This window comes from Macrobrachium rosenbergii, chromosome 27, assembly GCF_040412425.1.
Source record: "Macrobrachium rosenbergii isolate ZJJX-2024 chromosome 27, ASM4041242v1, whole genome shotgun sequence".
Classification (NCBI taxonomy): domain Eukaryota; kingdom Metazoa; phylum Arthropoda; class Malacostraca; order Decapoda; family Palaemonidae; genus Macrobrachium; species Macrobrachium rosenbergii.
Window position 1 is genome coordinate 12,949,567 of NC_089767.1, and position 18,083 is coordinate 12,967,649.

General features: G+C 37.8%; 1 protein-coding gene across 9 annotated transcripts in view; it reads left to right on the forward strand.

The window, feature by feature from the left end:
• The window catches only part of LOC136853410 (zinc finger protein 665-like), a 103,250-nt gene extending 85,384 nt beyond the window's left edge, over positions 1-17,866 (forward strand). For 5 of the 9 annotated variants that reach the window (XM_067128910.1, XM_067128908.1, XM_067128913.1 and 2 more), the window contains 2 exons: positions 7,038-7,185; positions 14,322-17,866. In XM_067128910.1, the coding sequence (XP_066985011.1) occupies positions 14,921-16,867 (1,947 nt within the window). In that variant the 5' untranslated portion in view covers positions 7,038-7,185; positions 14,322-14,920 and the 3' untranslated portion in view covers positions 16,868-17,866. Of the gene's footprint in view, positions 1-6,458; positions 6,601-7,037; positions 7,186-14,321 lie in introns of those variants that run through there. The other 4 variants (XM_067128914.1, XM_067128917.1, XM_067128915.1 and 1 more) reach the window with 2 other exon arrangements.
• Positions 17,867-18,083: the final 217 nt, after the last annotated feature.

An 18,083-nucleotide genomic window follows, 5' to 3' on the forward strand; every position in this document is an offset into this window, starting at 1 on the left:
ACAGATTTTACCAGCCACCCACATCAATCCTACAGGATTATGTAACAGAATTGCTCAACAAACGAGCAATAAAGAAAGCAAGGCACCTAAAATTTCAAGGCAGGCTATTCACTGTTCCCAAAAAGGCTCCGATCAGCTAAGAGTGATCCTGGATCTGTCGCGTCTAAATCTCTACATAAAATGCGACAAGTTTCGTATGCTTACGGTAGCTCAGGTCCGACTCTACTTCCGCGTGGAGCCGTCACCACCTCTATCGATCTTTCAGACGCTTATTATCACGTCCCCAGTTGCGCGAACTTCTCTCAGTTCCTCGGTTTCAGACTCGGGAACCAAGCCTACTCCTTCAGGGTCATGCCCTTCGGTCTGAACATTGCACCCAGGATATTCACCAAGCTGGCGGATACGGTAGTACAGCAGCTCGGTCCCAAGGAATCTCCCTAGCAGCGTACCTGGACGACTGGATAATCTGGGCTCCAACTGTTCCAGAGTGTCAAAAGCCACGTCCATAGTCACCAATTTCCTAGAGTCATTGGGTTTTCAGCTGAACAGGGAGAAGTCCCGCCTGACTCCGAGTCTCGGTTTCAGTGGCTGGGTCTTCAGTGGGACCTGTCCTCCCACACGTTATCTCTCCCTCCTTCCAAGAGGAAAGAGATAGCATCTCTCACCAAGAGGTTTCTCAAAAATCAGTCAGCATCCCGTCGGTCCCAGGAAAGGGTCCTCGGGTCTCTCAGTTTGCCTCAGTAACAGACCTGCTCTTGAAAGCCAAATTAAAGGACATAAACAGGGTGTGGCGGAGCCGAGCAAACACCAAGCTCAGGGACAGGGTCTCCTCTATCCCTCGGATCTTAAAGACAAGACTTCGGCCTTGGACCACAGTCAAGGGCCTGTCCAAAACAGTCCCACTTCAGTTTCCCCCTCCGGCACTAGTTATCCACACAGACGCTTCTCTAAAGCGGCTGGGGGGGATATTCACCAAAACAAAAGTACAGGGAACGTGGTCCACAATGTTTCAGCAGTTCCATATAAACACCCTGGAAGCCATGGCGGTCTTTCTGACGCTGGAGAAAATCCGCCCTCCCAATCGGATTCATATCAGGTTGGTGCTAGACAGCGCAGTGGTAGTTCATTGCATCAACAGGGGGGCTCCAAATCAGGTCGGTAAACCAAGTAATGGTAGCTATCTTCTCCTGGCGAACAAGCACGGTTGGCACCTGTCAGCCACCCACCTGGCAGGCGTCCGAACGTGGTGGCGGATTCTCTGTCCAGGACTACCCGTTGGAGGCGGAGTGGTCCCTGGATGCGAATCTTTCCAGTGGGTTTGCCGCCAGGTTCCGGGACTCCAAGTGGATCTGTTCGCAACAGAGAGCAACTTCAAGCTCCCTGTTACGTAGCCCCAACCTGGACCTCAGGCGTTAACACAGACGCAATGACAGTAGATTGGAACAGTTGGGAGAGAATTTATCTGTTCCCTCCAATAAATTTGCTGCTGAAAGTTTTACACAAACTGAGGACATTCAAAGGTCAACCAGCTCTGGTAGCCCCTATTGGCCGAAGAGCAATTGGTTCCCTCTCCTTCAGGAACTGGGCTTATGGAGTCTTGGGATTCCCAAGCCCATTCTGACCCAGACAGTACAAACCAAGACTGTGTCAGCTTCCTCAAGGATTCAAGATGCCCCAGCTTTATGGACTTTATAAAGTTCGCAGCTCAAAAGGAGCAAACATTGACCCTGTCAACACTCTGTTTTTAGAATCAGATAAAAGAGATTCTACTATTAGGCAATATGACTCAGCAGTCAAAAAGTTAGCCTCCTTCCTGAAAGCATCTGAAGCCAAAATTATGACGACTAATTTAGGAGTTTCCTTCTTTAGGTCACTGTTTGAGAAAGGCCTGGCTCCGCCACTATTACCACAGTCAAGTCGGCATTGAAGAAAGTATTTCTTTACGGCTTTAAAATTGACCTTACAGATTCTTATTTTTCATCCATCCCCAGAGCATGTGCTCGTCTGAGACCAGTTTCACGTCCACATTCGGTTACTTGGTTTCTCAATGACGTCCTTAAATTAGCGTCAGAGTTGGATAACTTAAATTGCTCTTATCAAGATCTGTTGAGAAAAACTTTATTTTTACTTAGTTTGGCTTCAGGTGCTAGAGTTTCAGAGCTGTCAGCTCTCACTAGAGGTGGTAATTTTGTTAACTTCCTCCCATCCGGAGAAGTCCTCCTCTCCCCTGACCCTGGTGTCTCTAGGGATGATGACAGTTTCCCTAGGAACCTTGTCTGATCGAATCCAGGCTTCTTCGATAAGCCTCACGAAGCCAGGATAAAGGGGCAAGAGATCGGGGAAGAACTCCAACTCCTCCAACCGTCTCGTGCCCAGACCGTCTAAGGTGAGTTTGCCATCATGTTGGATGGCCCGGTCTGAACGCCAAGGGTTTCCGACATCAAACGGCGGAGATCCGCAGTGTCGGGGATAGAGTACTGCGGTTCGGCTTTTAGGTTGGCGAGCCAAACCTTCCAGTACACTGTCATAAGTGGCAAACTTTTCGGAGATCTTCTCAAACCTCGAGTCTAGATCCTGCGTGAACTGTTTGTACAGTTCAGTGGCCAGGGCCTGTCTAAAAAAGAGGCTGGGAGGAGGGCTTGGTTTGCAGCCCTCTTACTCGCTTATCGCCTCTGCTGGAGGAGCTAGACTTACTCCCGAGGCTACCGGTCCTGGGACCTTAGCCTTCGACGGAAAAGGGCAATGCCTTCTTAGAAGACGAGGACTTATAGCCCTTCGCCTTCCATGAAGTCTTCAACTTGGGATAGCAGACGGAGCTCTATCACCCAAAGAAGAAGACTTCACAAAACCTGAAAAAGATGACATAGATGAATCAGGGAGTTAAACAAAGAGGGGCCCGCCCCAACCTCCTCACTTACCTCTCCACTTACCACCTGGTCCTGCTCCGTATTCATAGGTTCCAAGTCGAGAAAAGAAATGTATTATTCTGGACTGAGAGGGTGTTTTACCCTTAAACATAGTACAATTTTTAAAGGAAAGAACCTTTAAAGTTAAGATAAATGGTGTTTTATCGAAGGAGTATCCACAATATGAAGGAGTTCCTCAAGGTAGTGTTTTGAGCACCACCCTTTTATTATGGCCATAAATGACATTACAAAACAACTACCAACTGGTGTACAGTGTTCTTTGTATGTAGATGATTTTGCTATTTGGATCATCCACTCAAATATTTATACAGGACAGAGTATATTACAAAAATCTCTTGATCTTATTGTATCATGGACTACTGCACATGGATTCACTATATCGACAAATAAAACTGTAGCCATTACTTTTACAAATAAGAAAAAATGTACCGAAAATGAAATTACTACTATATAATAAACTAATTAATTTTGTGACTCATACTAAGTTTCTAGGGTTGTATTTTGACCAACGAATGACTTGGAAATTTCACATTAATTACCTACGTGAAAGTTGTAGTAAAGTACTTCATCTACTGAAGAAATTGTCACATACCAAGTGGGGCTCAGATAGAAGTACATTACTTTATTTACACAAGACCTTGATATTGAGTAAAATTGATTATGGGTCGCATCTATATGCTTCTGCATCTGCCAGTACATTGAAAAAATTAGATCCTCTTCATAATGCAGGTTTGAGATATGCTACGGGTGCATTTAAATCTACACTGTTATTTCTTTGTATTGTGAAACAGGTCTATGTTCACTTGATCAAAGAAGAGTCGAATATAGTTTAAACTTCTATTCATGGACATTAAGATACCCATCAAAATTGAGTAGAATTATAAATAATACCAGCATTCCAAAAAAGAATTGGACCACGATCTTTTTATTCATTTGTGATACGACTGAAAATATACATAGAGAAATATAGTATTCCACCATTAAAATTCCTGAACCACTTACCAAATTCAACACCTTTTTGGAAATGGAATAAACCTCATATATGCTATGAATTATTTGATTTAAAGAAAGAGGAAATTCCAAGTTTTGCTATCAAACAAATTTTTCTGGAACACCAAGAAATGCATGCAAATACACTCTCCATTTATACAGATGGTTCTAAAACTGATGCTGCTGTGGGATTCGCAGTTATTACAGACGAGGAATATTATTATGGAAGAATGCCTATATATAGCTCCATATATTCCGCTGAATTAGCAGGAATTTCATTGGCTCTATATAAAATACCCAAAACTCCCAACAAACATTACACTATATATAGTGATTCTAAAAGTGCTATTCAAGCAATAGATTCTTTTAATCATCATCACCCTGCTATCAGAGCAATACAAGAAAATATTCATTTTTTAAGCATTCGAAATATAAAGATATCCTTGTGCTGGACACCAGGCCATGTTGGAATTGAAGGTAATGAAATTGCTGATAAAAATGCAAAGAAAGCAGCATTAAACGATAAAAATAAAATGTACAAAACTTATTATAAGGACTCAAAAAGTATTTTAAATCTATATTAGATAAAATCTGGGGAGACCAATGGTTGTCACTTGAAAATAACAAACTTAGAGGAATAAAGACTACAATACTCCCTTTTAATAGTTCCTTACAGAAGCAGAGAAACCATGAGGTTGCTTTGTGCAGGCTGCGTAATGGGCACACAAGGTTAACTCATGGCTTTCTTATGACTGCACCACATCAACCTCCTCCAGAATGTGATTCCTGTCAAACCAGAATAACAGTGAAACACATTTTAATTGAATGCTCCAAATATTCACATATTAGACATAAATACTTTGGATCATCTCCTAGAATGCAGGACATTCTGGGAGATGATGACTCAAAAGTTTTTAAGATTTTTAGATTTTTAACAGATACTGATCTCTTAAAATATATATAGATAATTTTATTCATACACATTTTAAAAGTGAAATGTTTTATCTATTTGTTTGTTTGTTTATTTGATTTTTTTTTTTTACATATAGCTTACTTATTACAATTTTAAGCATAAATGTAGATGTATATGAGTGTGTGTGTGTGTGTATGCATAAATGCTTAAGTTTCTGCAATTTTAAAGATATTTGTATATATCAGACTGTAATCAGTGAAATTTTAAATATTTGGGGGAAAATTCTATACTTTAATTTTATTTATTTATTTATTTTTTTAATAATTGATAATCCCGTGAATATAGATATTTATTTTCTTCCTCTGTGCATGCAAATATATATAAAATGATATAAGTACTGAATTTAAATTAAAACAATAGATTCCATAAATATATTCTATTTAACATAGCATATTCAACAGATTTTATCTGCTTATTAAGCAGCCGATTGGACTTAGTCGGAAGTGGCTGCTAAAACAAATAATTTAATAATAATTCAGTCCTCCTGCTGCTTTGATAGGATGATTGCCAAAATCCTATTTGAGGTCTAATAGTTTTTAACTTCTTATTATTAGCAAGAAGGGGAGATGACCATCGCTTCTGCCACTTACTTAGTACAGTATATACTGTAGTTGTGAATAGAGATTTTCATATCTAACTGGGGCACTATCAATTTCTCCTTGAGTACAGGCATTCTTTGCTTCTCTGTCTGCTTCTTCATTCCCTTGGATCCTAACATGACCAGGAATCCATCAAAAACATACTGTTTTATGCCTACATGAAATGCGAAACAACCACACCTGAACCTTCTGTACTAAAGGATGAGATGAATTATAATTATTCAGGCTTTCCAGAGCACTTTTACAATCTGAATATATGACACAAAACTTCTTATTTGAAAGATATGATATATCTAGGGCTTTAACAATGGTAGACAGTTCAGCTGTATATACTGATGCAGCAGGAGGCAGCTTTGCAACATCACAAAAATTATCTGTAGCAGCGAAACCTATCCCCGTGCATGACTTGAGCCATCTGTGTAAATTTTATAGTTGTTATTATGAGTCAAAGGTTAACCCTTTATTGCCCACATACACTTCCCTTGGCTCAAAAGATAATTGCTTTGGTTTTTAGACTTCTGTGGATCAGATAAATGTTAAAAATCCTTTTTCTCACAATTTATTTCAGATTTCACAATTGTACAAGCGTGACAATTTTGTCGTGTGGGTCACCACATAGGAAAATTTGTCATATGATGCAATACTAGAATTATTTCATATTTGGTCCACTGAGAATACTGTATTAGCATTCATTTTCTCACTAGGAGTGAACATTTTATTTTTATGTGACAGCTTAAAATGAAAAATATAATCCAATCAGGAACAAAAGTTGTCCACTTTTGTAATGCAAGCAAAGAAAATTAATTTTCAGATCCTCTCTGATAGAGAGAGAGGTGCTTCTTTCATTTAGATACAAGTCAGAATTACATTTGATACACCTGATATTTGTGCGGCCCGTACATCCAGGTCGCTTGCTGTATGATTGACGATTTTTTGTTTCTGGGAAGTGATCTGTTTTGTCAAGCCACACATCCCTATGTGATTTGATGCGACTCATCTTTTGCTGTTTTTTTTTTTCTAGAGAATCATTCGATTTCTCATTTGAAGATGAACACCCTTTTTAGTTGTACATTTCCCCGTCTAATGAGTGACACACAAAAATATCCTGAAGGTCAGTAGGGAGTGCCTTTTCTCCTGTAAAATACTTTTGGTCTTGTAATCTCTTTGACATATTGGTAGTTGTATCACTCGTGAAAATTGAATTGATGATAATATCTCTTGATCACACTGGGATTCAAAACAATGATAAAAGACAATCAGCCAGATCAATACACCTTTTTTATTTAAGAATTTTCATATGTTTGGCTGCATTATCTCTACAACTTTCTTCTTACTTTAGTCATAATGGCAAGTAATATGATCTGGTTGACTTTCAGCAAAAGTGGGGAGCATCATTATCTGATGCTATCTTTAGTCTTGGAAGTTGACATGGCCTAATTGTCCCACAGCACTGGATTCCTTTTTCAGCCATGTATTTTTTAAGTGAAACAGTTATAAACCAATTATCAGAATATACAATGTGATTATTTTTGCTTTGTACTATTTCAGCCAATGCAAAATGATGTTTGAAGAAGCAATGAGTTCTGGAATGCCATCTGTATTCACATATTGATTGGACCCTGTATAAGGAATGAACAAGAACCCCACTATCTGCAAGAACAAAGATCTTGGAACCCCCACTTTTTGGGCTTCATAGGTAATTATTGCTTCATGGTATGCCTGCCTTTGAAAGGTACCATCTGCTCATCAATGCAAATGTTATGTTGCATTGGAAGTTTTTGAAAATTCTTTCTCAAGTGATCCACCACTGGTCTAACCATAAAGAGCTTATGATTGTTTATCGCATCATTATGCCTGATGTTTAGGTTTGATTTTATAGGCTCCCATCTGTTTCTGCGCATGATCATTGCAGACGTGTTTGGGGAGTTCAAATTATGGTGAAATGAGTAAATAATCCTATTCATTATTCAAGTTCCTCTATAGTTATATTTAGTGGTTTGTTTATATTTTTCTATGAAGCAAAGCGATTCAACTGACGGACTGCATCATCTAAGAATTCTGAAGTGAAAAGTCTTGAAATACCACACTGCCGTTCCTAAATAAACATCAGAGAAATTACTCTCTGGGGATTTCTAAACACAGACAAACAATACACTTTTTACCAAAATTGATGACATCTGTCTCAGATAATAACCCAAACTCATCTACCACTACTTGTCCATCATCAGAAGATTCATTACTCAGTACAGTCTTTTTCACCTGGCACTACTCCTGCATTTTGTTTGCAAAGTAGCCTTCCTCTAACTCTTGCATAAAAAAATGGTAGGATCAAAATTCCTACAAATACAGGGAAGCACATGCATAAAAGCAAAGAATAACAAAGTTAGATGAACAAAAAAAAAAATTAGGTATACAGTAATCACTTCAGTCTGCCATAGCTTATTCATAAAGAAAACGCATGGGAAGTCATGATTTACAACTATAATTCCTCATACATGCTCGATATCATAAGGTACAAGTGAAGGGCATGTATTATGCACGAGCAATATAGTCAGTAACTGTGATAGACATGACAAAAATGTCACCTATACTGTATATATTTGCTCACAAATCATATATTTCTACAAAAACTTATGAGACAGATGGATTTTCATGAGCTTCAGGTATTCTTTTATCAATAAAAAAAATTTGAGACATGTAACATAACCGATATTTCAGCCATGACCTACAAAAGATGGGAGTTTAAGAGGTGCAAAAGAAACGAGCAGGTAAAAAGTGAACTGCTGATTTATTCATGATCCAGGCAGTTTGTATAGCGGCAGACTGGTGTCGCGCCGCGGAATACAATGGGAGCATAGGTGACCTGAGGTCGATTACAATTAACAATGAAATACAGCGAACGAGTACAATTTACAATGTGAAAATAGACAGAATTAAAGCTGAATACAATCTTGATGCCTGTGAAAGAAGAAATACACGGTACATAAACTGAGGGAGATAAATAATTACATACATAGTTTAAGTGATTGGATTTACATGACCTGGCCCGCCAGGTGTGACGAATTGTAGATACAAAGAAAATGGGCCATCACCAAAGAAAACTTGCTCAGCAGGGACTACAAATAACATGATCAGCAGAGACTTTACAAATGACTTTACAGGAGTAAACACAGAGCATCAGTGACATGTATTTATCAACATTTAACTGAACTTAACATCCTTTATTCTTGACCAGTCAGTTTTCAGTTGCTTTTTTCTGATGGAGGGATACTAGACGAATTCGCTAAGTCTAACATGAAGAGCGGTGGATGTAATCTGCCCTATTGAGAGCCAATGGAAAATTAGGTGACAAAATTGTAGTTTTGGGCCATACAGGGTTAGGCCTGATGGAGGCAAAGTTAACTTTTCATTTTGTGGTTTTAGAAAATCTAGAATGTCTTTGTCAAAGGTTAAGCCTGGAAGAGGCAAAGTTAACCTTTTGTTTTCTGGTTTTAGAAACCTAGAACATCTTTGTCAAAGAACACGAGGTTCTCTGTGACATATTTGAGTAGGCTAATGCATGAGAAGTAGCTCCATACTTTTTACCTTTATTGAAGGTAAACATTGAGAGCTGTTGCAAGTTCAATTAGTTTTATGATAATTTGTTCCTTGAGGATAGGATTAATACGGCGCAGTAGACGTGCAATGTGGTTTTGGCTGCTCACTACCTTAAGTATGCAGAATCGTGTTTGATAATAGTAAAGCCCTTAAGCCCCGTATACACTATGCATCATGATGCGCGCAGTGTTGAACGGATATGTTGAAAAACCGGCTTTTCAACAGGACGCTGCATCACCAGAGTGTTGACAGGCTGGACCGATTTCACGTGGCTGCGCAGTGATGCATTTGCTCTCGGAGTGGGAGGACGTCCGCTCAGCTCCACTGGCCGATGGCTTAATCACATTTTATTGAATTGCATTTTTATTCTGAGATCCATTTGCTCATTAACCTTCTCTGCATTTACTTTCTTTCGTAAGTTATTTTTCCTGCTGAAGTCTTTACGCTCCCTTTCTTGTAATTTTCATTACGAGACCTCTTTCTTTTTCTCACCTTCCTCCTGAGGACCTGATCTATCCTCCTGTATTCCTGCACAGCCTTCCAGTCAGTCTTGCAATTTCTTTTTCCACTAAGTTTCTCATTTCCTGTTTTCACCACTCTTATTCCCTCTTCCTAAACCTAAAGTCACTCACTGCCGACTGACTTTATCTTGAAAAAAAAAAAAAATAGTAAGAAGCTAATTTTCTCTCTCAAATGTATATTTTGTAAATATTTTTCTTTGAAAATCGTTTTCTAATGAATTCCCTTTCCGAACATATTTCCGCAGGCTCTTATCTCATGTACCCCAAGAGCTCTGCCTTCCCAATATGCCTTCTCTTTCTCATTTACCAATTTGTGCACTGGCATGCTCTAAAAACCTGCAATGCACAGATTCCAACTCTTCAAGAAACTCTTGTACTCTAATTCTCTTTCAGTCCTGGCCCACACACATTCTCTATCAGAACTTTCCCTTTTGTCAGGCTCAATCTTACCCCATACAATCTTCATTGTTTCCACAATCAATACAACTTCCCAAGCTGTACACTTTCAGCTATCCTCAACACACTGACCCTTTATCCTTACCATTCCCAGAGCACAAAATGCCTTTTTTTCCACCTCCCTATCTCACTAAGTGCCAAACCAGGCAGCTTACCTTCTAAACCCATCAGCTATCACACATTCTGATTATCTTCTGCATCACATTAATATACATTTAAACCAGGAAGATGCATAGAAATACACGATATGGGGTCACCAACCCTATACCATGGCTGTTTTATGACTTTTACACTGTGCAGAGTAGTGGATGTTATTATTTTCTAGCCATTTAAGAGAACTGAGAATCTGACGCTATTCGCTCTTTGTGGAGAACGTCATCTGCCATTTACAGGCTTTAATTTTCACCACAACTGTCGCAACGAGAACAAGTGAGCAGTGTTGCAAAACAGTTTGGCCGCTAGTGATTTTATTCAACACCACTACTGCATCATGTGGCTGATACATGATGCATAGTGTGTACAGGGCTTTAGTCTGCTACTAGTAGCAAGTAAAGTCTTTTCTTGAACCAAAGAAAGAACAATCTTTTGGGCTCTTTCTTTTAAATCCCAGGTTTTAATACTTTGGGGAGCATTAAGGTACATATATTGTTTAGGAGTGTACGTTGATGTCATATAGGTAATGTATTTATTTTTAGTGATTGTCAGTTTTAGGGCTCTGGAACCCAGGTACAGGTTCCCTCACACTGCTTCTGTTTCATTCTGGCTGAATTGAAGCAGTTTTTTCCACAAGGCTGCTCTTCACTGCACATATATGACAGCCTTGTTCCTTGAATGGAATCCAACTTGGCAGCAGTAAGATCCAGAAAGGATTCCAGATCAGGTAAGAATGTTTTGGGTTTTAGGCAAGAAACCTTCAGCTCGATTGACTGAGTGGATATGGTCTAGCCATAACTACCCATTATCCTCTTCTCAATGTGGACATTAGCTGCCTTTAACAGTAGGTAAGATTCATCCCAAATAATATAAATTTTTATAATAAAGTTTATTACCTATTTGGATACTTGCCTACTGTTAAAGTAGGCCCCACCCAGCCTCCCCACAACTTAGTGGGGGCTGTCAAGGAGAATTCTGACGAGCTAAAACATTTGGACACACCTGGTGGCAAACAGGTGTACTAGACAGTCATCCAGGCAGCCATTTGATAATTTGTTTGAATGCTGACTCGCCTATTGGCACGGAGAGATAAGCTATCTTTAACAATAGGTAAATATTCAAATACTAAAATTTATTATGAAAATTTACATTTCATGAGATATTGTTGTCATTATCACAGTCTTTTCTTATTGATGTGTTTCCCATCATTATACTTTGTTTCACTTTTTAAAATTTTTTTTATATTTCAAAGGATCCATCTAACGTAGTTCAACCCTTTTAGATTTATACGATTTTCATTGCCAAGAACTCCCCTGATGAAGTTTTGTACAAGCACATACCTTGTGGTAGTAGTTCTGTAGGGACATCAACATTTCAGAGAAGAATTTTTTACAGTTTACCATCTAGAAATATTTGCAAGACACATATGGTTTTCATGTTAATAGTGTAAGGACTGGGGTTTGAGTGGCATACTGGCTGGGTGTTTACTGGTTTATTGGTAGTTCCTTACTGAGATTAATGTACAGAATCTTCGAAGATGTTACTGACGCGTGCAAGCTGTAAGATAGCGTCTACACACAGACAGGTGAAAACAGAGGTACAGACTCGGGCATCTGTGTTTGTCGGCAGACAAACAGATGGCGATATTGAGAGACTTAATTAACATACAGTGATGAAACATATATCAATGGAAAGGCCAGGAAACTCTACATATGGCCAATTGCATGAGATTCAAGACAGATTAATGTAGTAGCATAATATATGTGAAATGGCTAGACGTTAAGGCCTTTCACAAACAGAAACATACACACAGTTTGATACAGAAGATCTGTTGGAACATTATTAGTACATGATTAGAATGCTTGCATGGCAATGCAAGTAGTGGTGATTGTACATACATCAAGACAGCAATGGTTAGGGAGAAACAGACGGAAATTATGTATGGTTGAAATCGCGCTTCTTTAGAGAAAGAAAACGAGATGCCCTTGTTGTCTTGTCCACTCCGATAGATGACAAACACACGAACTTACACGTGTTTGGAAGAGACAGCGTCGGGCTCTTACAAATACTCTCCCCCAAGATGTGGATAACGTCTGATTGTTTGGAAGAGACGGCGTCGGGGCGATGGGCTCTTACAATGTTCCCCAACACACGTGTTTGGAAGAGACAGCGTTGGGCTCTTACAATATAAACAAATAAAAGTACATTGGCAAAATTTTCATATTGGTGAACATTTTCCAAGAGAGATTTAACGATGACATACCTTGAGGAAGATGTTGAAATTTTCCATAACTCATTCAGCATTGGTGTTAATAAGGTACCAGAACTTCTTAAATAGAAATAACTGAGCTACAGTATGATTCTTCTTTCAAAGAACTGTGTAATGTCAGTAAATTTTTTTCAATGTTAAACCAAATTATCATAGGATCAAGAGTGTTGCTGTAAAGGTAATGTCCATATACTGTACATATGGAAGTGCGGTATATATATATTTGTGAACAGCTTTTATCCCCTAATGAAGACTGACAAGTCATGCCATTGTTCACAGCTTAATGCAGCGCACTAGAATCAATAGTTTGTATTGGAGATTGCTGCAGCTCCGTCATTTGCTCCAGACTTTGATGCAGTAGTCCAAAATAAACAGTGCCATTGTTGGATGATGACAGTACTGGGAAATAAGATAAATTTTATACAGTATAGCTGATTCACTATTATTAATATTGGCATTCTATTATTTTTAATATTATTTGTGCTTTGCGTGTGTCCCTGGTGCTCATGTATTTAATGGCCTGCTTAGTGTAGTATCAAATGAAATCTGGCTTGCTGTAGCCATTGAGTTTGACACCCCTGACATAACCTCTTATTTCACATCAGGACTATATCCTTACCAAGGTCAGTGCTTAAATACTGTAGTTGGGAATTTTTTTTTTATATGTTTGAGATTTTGTGCTTTTCAAGTCATTGCAGACTGAGTAGTGTCATACAACTTTTGACATTTTTTCTCATGATTTTAAAAATTGCCTCATAGAAAACTTATCAATATCCAATTAGTAGAGATTAGAAATTTATTGTACAGTATATACATGAGGTCTGCACAATTCTTCCTTGGAAACATTGCCATTACAGTATAAAAGAGAGTATTAAATTCAGTAGATTCTAGAGGCGTAACTTTCAAATACATTGTATAGAGATTCATGGCTGGAGTGCATTGGATAGATCAAAGGACAAATCAGGAAGCTCCTGAGGATGTGATAAGTATAGGTTGGGAAGTAACCTGTAATCTCAGATTGAGATGTTTGGGCACATAATGCCATGAAGACAATGGCAGTCAGTCATAATAGTAGATATGGAAATTACAGAATCACCACCAGTGCTTAGGTCCAGAAAATCATAAAATGACATGGATGGATCTTGTGCCAAATGTAAATTCAGGCAGAGATTACACAAGACAGAAAATACTAGAGATGTTTCATAATATTTCTGACCCCAAGATGATGACATTTGCATAAGAATAGATTGCTACACATTTCTTCGTCATTTAAACCTAGTTGTTGAGGAAAGTGATTAGTCAAGGATTTGGAAATGCCAGTCAAATTTCTCTTATGTTCAATGTTTAGTTGTCATGTCTGAAACCCCAATTTCTCCTTTTAAATGCATTTTGGGATAAATATGAATGAATAAATTAAGCCACAGTGCATCTTGTATGAAGAGAGTGTGAAAAGACACACTCTTAATCATACTATTGCAATTATAGCTGTACAGCATAGTATATACTTTATGAAATTCCAGTCAGTTGGTACATAGTTGGTTGATACTTGAAAACTTACACTGATAGATAGCTAGCAACTTTACCAACTAGGATTTTTACTGTGAATGAGCATGTTGACAAAATTTCTTTTTCATAGCAACAAATCTCTGCTCTGTGGATGTAGTGAGGTGGCAGTGAGAACTTGCTCCTGACTCACTAGTTAGCCAAGACCAGGGAAGAAACTCATTGTAAAATGAAATGGGTTTATTTATGGAACAAATTTTTGAAAATTTAAAATTATAGAATATACTTGAAGTACAAATTTTCATCTACTCAATGTATTTATTTTTATTCCAGGTCGTATCTATGCAGCTGAGGAAAATGAAGCACAGTGATTAATGGATGTGCATGACAGGCCTCTCTTGGCAATAATCAGTTTCTTGTGTTATGAATTACAGAATTATGCACAAGCTTTATATGAGATTTACTCCTAATTACACTACGGATTTGCAAAATTTGTGTTATTTAATTATTCATGCTTCACAGCATTTAATATTTTGCTACTGTTTACATTAATGATGTCAGATTTTTCTGATATGGAAAAATTTTAGAATGTGTAATTTTTTTCAACATTTTAGTTATCCTAGAAATTACAGTAGAGTACAGTATAGTATACAAGTAACCCTCCAGAAACTCATCTTTAGTTATAAATAGTTTTTGTAACTTTTTTCTATAGTTTCAAGGCTTAAGTTTAATGTGGCCTGTTTTATGATTACATAAACCAGGGTCTCTTAGGTTAATAGTTTTTATTACTTGTACCTGTATAAAAATAAATTTTGATTAAAAATCAGTGTAAATGATAAATTGAAGGGACTCCCTTTTTTAGAAGCTGGATTCTGGGTAACTTTTGAAGCTAAAAAAGGAAAGAGAAATTTTTAGGGCACTTTGTGAGTGACATGAAAATGGAGAAGAAAAATTGCTGTGAAGTTTGTAGCAAATCTTTTGATGACAAAGGGGGCCTTAAAAGACACATGCGATCTCATACAGGAGAACGACCTTATTCTTGTAGTGAATGTGGTAAAAGATTTACTCAGAGAGCACATGTCAATAATCACATGCGACTACACACTGGTGAACGACCATATCCTTGTGAATTATGTGGCAAAAATTTTAGAGCCAAGAGCTTTCTTGACCAACATTTAAAAGAGCATACAGGTGAACAGTTATACTCTTGCCATTTGTGTGGTAAATGTTTCATCGAAAATAAGCAAATCAGTATGCATATGAAGTATCATAGTGGTGAGCGACCTTATCTCTGTGTAATATGTGACAGAAGTTTCAAACAAAAGTGTCATCTTAAAAAACATATGACACATCATCTGAATGGGGAGGTACTGTCATGTCATGAATGTGGGATATCCTTTTCTCTGAAGGGCGATTTCAATAAACATGTAAGAGAGCACAGAAGTGAGCGTCCTTATTGCTGCAGTGAGTGTGGTAAGAGCTTTGTTCAGACTGCCCACCTTAAAAGGCATATGAGGAAGCACACTGGGGAGAGGCCATTTACATGTGATGAATGTGGTAAGAGTTATACTCAGAAGGAGACCCTTAAGATACATATGAGGAAACATAGTGGTGAGAGACCCTATGCCTGTGAGGATTGTGGAAAGAGTTTTCATGAAAAAAACTATCTGGAAGTACACAGGAAAAATCACAGAAGAGATGAGTCATTTGCATGTGTTGAATGTGGGAAAAGTTTCAGCTATCAAAGAACACTTAAGAGACATATGGCAAAACATACTGGGGTTCAGCCATTTCTTTGTGAAGTGTGTGGTAAAAGTTTTCAAGAGAAAGAAAACCTAACTAGACATGCAAAAACCCATGCAGTTACACATTTTAAATGTACCGAGTGTGAAGAGAGGTTTACTTATCAAGGAGATCTTGAGAGACATGTTGGACAGCATGCTATCAAACAGTTGTACCATTGTAGCGAGTGTGAAATGAGTTTTATACGAAATGGAGACTTTAAAATGCACATGAGAAGGCACACTGGAGAGAAACCATTCACCTGTGATGAGTGTGGTAAAAGTTTCACTGTGAAGTGTAATCTTAGGATACATTTAAAGCATCATACAGGGGAACGTCCATTTTCATGTGATATATGCCAGAAGACATTTACCCAAAAACGACTCCTTAATGGTCATATGCTGGTACACACTGGAGAACGTCCTTATTCTTGTAATTTGTGTGGCAAACGTTTTACACAGAAAGGGCACCTTAATTTGCATTTAAAAACACATACTGGTGAACGGCCATTCTCATGTAAAGAATGTGGTAAATGTTTTAAGTACAAGTCAACCCTAAAAAAACATGATAAAAAGCATGCATCTGTTATGGATATACCTTTTGTAGATGTAGACAAGAATTTCACTTCGGAATTGGTTGGGATTGGAGAGATTAAAAAGGAAAATAATTTTGAATATTTATTGACGTGTGTTGATGTATCTCATAGTGGTTTAAAGTTTGCTGAAGAAAGTGGAACTAAGTTAAATTGTGAATTTAACCAGACTGAAGCTGTAAATACTTTGGTTTGTAAATCTATAGAGATAAGCTCAGCTGAGGTACACACTATGACTGGTAAATCTATTGGAATGATTTCAGCTGATTTAAATACTGTTGCTGGTAAATCTGAAGAGACTAATGCAGCTGATCTAGATACTATGGCTGGTAAATCTATTGATACAAACTCAGTTGATATAAATACTGTTGCTGGTAAATTGGTAGTGACAAATTCAGCTGATGTAAATAACGTGGAAGATAAGCAAACTGGTACACTACCTAGTTTCACATTTGTACCCTTAAAATCAGAGTCTTGGGAATTTGATATAACAAATATTAAATAAGACGTATTTTAGATGCTTTATTAGTACTGTATGTATTAAAGCCACAGTGAGAGTCATTTCTTAGTATTAGAATTCCTATACATGAAGTAGGGCACAGACTATTCTTTCATAATTATGTATAGCTTCATATTTATAACATCCCCAAAGATTAAGATTTTAAGTTTGTAACTTTCATTAACCTTCCCCCCATTAAATTTCCCTCTTTTCTGGCATCAAATCCTCTAAGTACATTTGCACCAAGTATATGATAAAATCTGGAATAACAGGCTATATCCCTCTGCTTCATATGATCCTTGTCCCTATCCTCTTGTGTAGCTAACTGCAAAAGTTTTCTTTCCTAATTCTTGATCTTGGCCTTAAATACTGTATTCATTGCCTCTGCATCCTCTCCAAAATCAATGCCTATCCCAGTATTCTTCCTACTCAATCCCACTTTCTCTCCTTAACTTATTCTCATCCTTAGAGATCCTATTGAATGTCATTTGTATACAGTAAACACCAGTTCTCCATTATATTTTTTTGCTTTCATCTCTTTTGTTAGTAACATGCATTGTAGCCTTCAACTCTTTGTCAGTAACATGCATAGTATAGTCTCATGTCAGTGGCAGGATTAGTTTTGTAAACCCCGATGCCAGGCTTCAAGGTTTTTCTTTTATAGAATACTTTACTTCCCTTTGCTAATTGTTTTAATTCTCTCCTGCACTTCCAACTTGCCTATTTGCAGATAACAAAACCCCCCCAAGCTTTAATTTCTCCACATTCTTGTGCTCACTTATATATTTTTCCTTTTATGTTCTCAGTGTTGTGTCACTATTTCTGCATCCCATGTACATTTATTAAAAGTAATGCATACTCTTGTCCAGAAGATACCTTGGGAATGTTGTATGAAGTTTTAAGTGTTTGGATAGAATGTAGAACAGTAACATTTTTTGTCTAGGAAATAACAGATACATGAGAGACTGAAGATAATATTTCCTCATGAATAAATGTAGCATTTACCTTCTGATCTCTTTATTTGATGAACAAACCTGTTATTATACATATGCCTTATTACTTAAACAGGTGAAGAAATCGAACTCTAGCTGAAAAGGGCCTCTTTCCTCACTGGTCACAGGTCATTTCTTTAACTGCGGGTAACTGCGGGTACGTACTTTGTTGGACAGTTTTCCTCTTCATCAGTTATCACTTACTTTCCCATGTTAATGTTACGTTTGGT